This window comes from Leuciscus leuciscus, assembly GCF_965113295.1.
Source record: "Leuciscus leuciscus genome assembly, chromosome: 2".
Lineage (NCBI taxonomy): Eukaryota > Metazoa > Chordata > Actinopteri > Cypriniformes > Leuciscidae > Leuciscus > Leuciscus leuciscus.
This window is the reverse complement of record NC_138726.1, coordinates 64,344,524-64,349,523: the sequence shown is the minus strand read 5'-3', so window position 1 is coordinate 64,349,523 and position 5,000 is coordinate 64,344,524. Positions and strand designations below refer to the sequence as shown.

The 5,000-nt window shown below is 36.1% G+C and overlaps 1 protein-coding gene and 1 long non-coding RNA gene across 4 annotated transcripts in view; both read left to right on the top strand.

The window, feature by feature from the left end:
* Positions 1 to 5,000, top strand: part of slc12a6 (solute carrier family 12 member 6) — a 44,543-nt gene that overhangs the window by 18,094 nt on the left and 21,449 nt on the right. For all 3 annotated transcript variants that reach the window (XM_082161572.1, XM_082161570.1, XM_082161571.1), the window contains exons 9-13: positions 151 to 440; positions 3,048 to 3,209; positions 4,533 to 4,631; positions 4,732 to 4,789; positions 4,923 to 5,000. The exon at positions 4,923 to 5,000 is cut by the window's right edge and continues 97 nt beyond it. In XM_082161572.1, coding sequence (XP_082017698.1) covers positions 151 to 440; positions 3,048 to 3,209; positions 4,533 to 4,631; positions 4,732 to 4,789; positions 4,923 to 5,000 — 687 coding nt within the window. The remainder of the gene's footprint in view (positions 1 to 150; positions 441 to 3,047; positions 3,210 to 4,532; positions 4,632 to 4,731; positions 4,790 to 4,922) is intronic.
* Positions 456 to 3,012, top strand: LOC309492645. Its single transcript, XR_014203633.1, has 2 exons — positions 456 to 650; positions 2,096 to 3,012. It is a non-coding gene; the product is annotated as an uncharacterized lncRNA (long non-coding RNA).

Below are 5,000 nucleotides of genomic sequence, written 5' to 3'. Positions count from 1 at the left end.
GAAAAAAAGAGACTTTCTGCGCAACAGTCATGATATTCATATTTGAGCATCAGTATTGAGCATGGTTTATTAGCATATACTGATATTCTGACTGCTAATATCGGATTATTATTGGGTACGGTCAGTGATTGTCCGCTTGATGTCCTGTAGTGTGTGTATGCTGGGGAACAGAAGCCTCTCCCAGCACGAGCTGAAGGACGGCCAGTGCGGGAAGCTAATGCTCCGGGATTCGCTAGTGCAGGAAACCGCTAACTTCAGCGAGAGCCTCAACGGCACCGAAGCTCCTCCCGTCACCGCGGGCGCGCTGGAGAAGAGCACTGACCTGTGGCGGCACTTCTGCAACAGCTCTGAACTCAACGCCGTCTGCGACGAGTACTTCCAGCACAACAACGTCACCGAGATCAACGGACTCCCGGGACTCGCCAGCGGCAAGATCGCAGGTAAGAACGCTAACATGTCAGTGCTAGTTTTCATTATTATCTTGAAAAAGGTTCTATTTTTGAATTTTCTCCTTTCATTTTAATTAGGAATGCGCCAATACCGATAATTCTTTATATTTGAAAGCCGATACCGATAATTCTTTATATTTGAAAGCCGATAACCGATATTCTTTATATTTGAAAGCCGATAACCGATAATTCTTTATATTTGTAAGCCGATACCGATAATTCTTTATATTTGTAAGCCGATACCGATAATTCTTTATATTTGAAAGCCGATAACCGATATTCTTTATATTTGACAGCCGATAACCGATATTCTTTATATTTGAAAGCCGATAACCGATAATTCTTTATATTTGAAAGCCGATGCCGATAATTCTTTATATTTGAAAGCCGATAGCCGATAATTCTTTATATTTGAAAGCCGATACCGATAATTCTTTATATTTGAAAGCCGATACCGATAATTCTTTATATTTGAAAGCCGATAACCGATAATCTTTATATTTGAAAGCCGATAACCGATAATTCTTTATATTTGAAAACCAATAAACTATTCTTTATATTTGAAAGCCGATAACTGATAATTCTTTATATTTGAAAGCCGATACCGATAATTCTTTATATTTGAAAGCCGATAACTAGTGCTGCACGATTAATCGTATGGCAATCGCAATCGCGATGTCAAGCCTACGCGATTATATGACGCAAAATGCTGCGATTTTATATTAAATAAACAAATTAGCGCTAATAACGCAGCATCTGTTCATTTTTGGCATTCTTTGGCTAGTGTTACATGATCCCGCTATTATTCATGCAAATGCTTTTAAACCATTCATGCGCGATAAGACAAAAAAGAACGCGCTGCCTGTGAATGTCCTCCTGACACACACACACACATACACACGACTCACAGATAGACGCACGCCAGTATCAAGTTCTCTTTCGCGGTAGAACGAACAACACACATGTATGCCAAAATGAACGCGCTGTCAGTGAATGTCCTCCTGACACACAGACACACACACACATACACACGACCCACAGATAGACGCGCGCAATTATCGTGCTCGCGCCAGCCTATCAAGTTCTCTTTCGCTGTAGAATGAACAACACACATGTATCCCAAAATGAACGCGCTGCCTGTGAATGTCCTGACTTTGACACACAGAAAGACTCGCGCTAATATCGTGCGTGCGCACAAAACAGCATGCCAGAATACAGTTCTCTTTCGAGCTTGAACGAACACACACAATTATGCCAAAATGTCTTTTTGTCGAGTATCTTCATAACATAAGAGTAGTCTTATGATGAACATGAAGAGTTGTGATGACTCGTGAGAGAATGAGGCGCGTGTGAGATCCGCGTCTCTGACAGCAGCGGCTGGTCTTAAAGGGACAGTACACAGTAGCCACTAATTATATCTGTCGCTAAAGTTAATCAATGAACAAAGGGAACAGAGAAAAACACTCACTGCTCTTGACTAAAGAAATTTTTTCTTTAGGCAGATTATCACTAATCTGTGTGTGCATTTATTTTCCTTGAGAACCAAGCAAGTTGACTCATGAAACCATTTGTTTATTATATCGCATGTCGCAATCGCAATATTGACCTCAATTATCGCAATATGACTTTTTCCCCAAATCGTGCAGCCCTACCGATAACTGATAATTCTTTATATTTGAAAGCCGATAACCGATAATTCTTTATATTTGAAAGCCGATAACCGATAATTATTTATATTTGAAAGCCGATAACCAATAATTCTTTATATTTGACAGCCGATAACCGATAATTCTTTATATTTGAAAGCCGAGAAACGATATTCTTTATATTTAAAAGCCGATACCGATAATATTTGAAAGCCGATAAACGATATTCTTTATATTTGTAAGCCGATAAACGATATTCTTTATATTTGACAGCCAATAACCGATAATTCTTTATATTTGAAAGCCGATAAACGATATTCTTTATATTTGAAAGCCGATACCGATAATTCTTAATATTTGAAAGCCGAGAAACTATATATTTTATATTTAAAAGCCGATACCGATAATTCTTTATATTTGAAAGCCGATACCGATAATTCTTAATATTTGAAAGCCGAGAAACGATATTCTTTATATTTAAAAGCCGATACCGATATTCTTTATATTTGAAAGCCGATAAACGATATTCTTTATATTTGAAAGCCGATAACCGATATATTGGCCGATAAATCTAAATCCAAATTTGTATATCAATTTTGAGAGCCTGATTTCAAAAACAAGTCTCAACATGTCCCAAACATACAATTATAATGTTCTCATGATAGTTTTATGTAGCCGATATGACGGACTTGCACTACTTTACTGTATTTTCCTTTTTCATTCATATTTCAAGCAGTTCAAACCCATCATGTTGAACAGTGCATATCTGAAGAGTCTCAGCTGAAGGAAATAATACATTATTTATCAGCTTTAATATATCGGCCACATTTTCTTATCAAGCCGATAACATTAACATTAAAAAGTGATCATATGCCGGCCGATACCAATATGGTGGCCGATATATCGTGCATCCCTAATTTGAATGTTGTCTTTAACCCTTTCTTGTGTGTAGAGAACCTCTGGAGCTCGTACTCTACTAAAGGAGACGTTCTGGAGCGCGGCTCCCATCGCTCCGCCCACTCACCCGCCGTGTCCAATCACTATCCTTATGTGTTTGCTGACATCACCACCTCCTTCACGCTGTTGGTTGGGATTTTCTTTCCCTCTGTGACTGGTATTCCTGCATTTCTCTTACTTTATCAGTCAATCAATGGGTGTGTTTATATTAATGCAACTGCATCATGTGTATTCATTATAATTAATTAATTATATATTTAATTCATTTATATTCATTAAAATTGTATTTTCTAATTAATTGATTATAATATTAACGTTATATATTTCATTGGTGTATATTAAATATTCAATTAATATGAATTAAATAAATAATATTTTTAATGATATAATTGTAACATTTAATATTATATATTTATTTTTATATTATATATCTAATTACTTATAATGAATTAAATGATGTATTTTGTAAATTACATTTGCTTGCTTATGTTCTAATCATAAATATTTAATGCTTTACATTATTTACAGTATAAAATTTTAAGCTTTTAGTTTGAATAATTAGTCATTAATTTGTCTTAATATAGGGCTGGACAATAATTCAATATCAGTATATATCGCGATATAATTTTTTTCAATAACGGTGATATGATTTTTTATGATGTGACATTTCTGATATTTCAATGTTATTTTTTATTAAATTTTTTTTAATTTTCACTAGAAAAAAAGTTATTAATATAACTTAAAAAATTAAAGATATTAATATTAATAAGTTGAGAGTCTTGTGTATTTGACAGTGATTTCACACTTCTTGTTTGGATGAAAAGGCTAAAGACAAATACCTTTTGAACCTTTCTTATTTGATAAAATATGTAGTTTTATAGGAGGAGGTGTCATAGACTTGACACAGATTATTATTATTATTATAATTATATCGTATCGACCGAAATTAAGAAATATATAGTGATATAAACTTTGGCCATCTCGTCCAGCCCTATCTCGCTATTAATCTACTAATCTTTCATTTAAATTAATTACATTTATACAAATGACTTAAAGCTTTATTTAAATAATTCTAACAATAATATAATGTATTTAATTGCTTTTATATTTTTGATCAATTTAAATGTTTAATTAATTATATATTTCATTATTTAAACTGTTTAACATTGATAATATATATTTAATTGTATGCTATATATTCTATTATATGCTTTATAAATCGTTTAAAGAAATAAATTCTACGTAATGTTAACAGAGTTAATCGTATACTCTGACTGTATCCCACAATGCAATGCGCTCGACTTGATCTTCCATTTCCAGAATGAACTGTGAACTCTCATCTGTGGTTTTGTGTGGTCATGAGACTGTGATGTCACGTGACATCAGATCCTCAGTAAGGTCATGTGACCGTGCTCCTCTGTCTGGTCATGTGACCGTGCTGATGTTCATCAGTTCCTCTGTGTGTGTGTGTGTGTGTCAGGAATCATGGCGGGCTCGAACCGTTCTGGAGATCTGAAAGACGCTCAGCGCTCGATTCCCATCGGCACAATCCTGGCCATCCTCACCACATCCCTCGTGTGTATCCTTTGTGACATTAGTGACATGAATGTGTTCCCGAGTTTGGGAAAGCCTGCAGTGATGTCACTGATGATGATGATGTGTCCTGAACCGACTCTCAGACCTGAGCTGTGTTCTGCTGTTCGGGTCCTGTGTGGAGGGCGTTGTTCTGCGAGACAAGTTCGTCTCTTCTCTTTCTTTTATAAACACAGGATTAGTATTAAGTCTATATTCACTGAGTCGAGAATCGGCCCGAATGCCGACGTGTGTGTGAGTGTGTGTGTGAAGCTGTGCTCCTCTGACCCGTGTGCAGGTTTGGAGACTCGGTGAAGGGGAATCTGGTGGTCGGCACGCTCTCCTGGCCCTCGCCGTGGGTGATTGTGATTGGCTC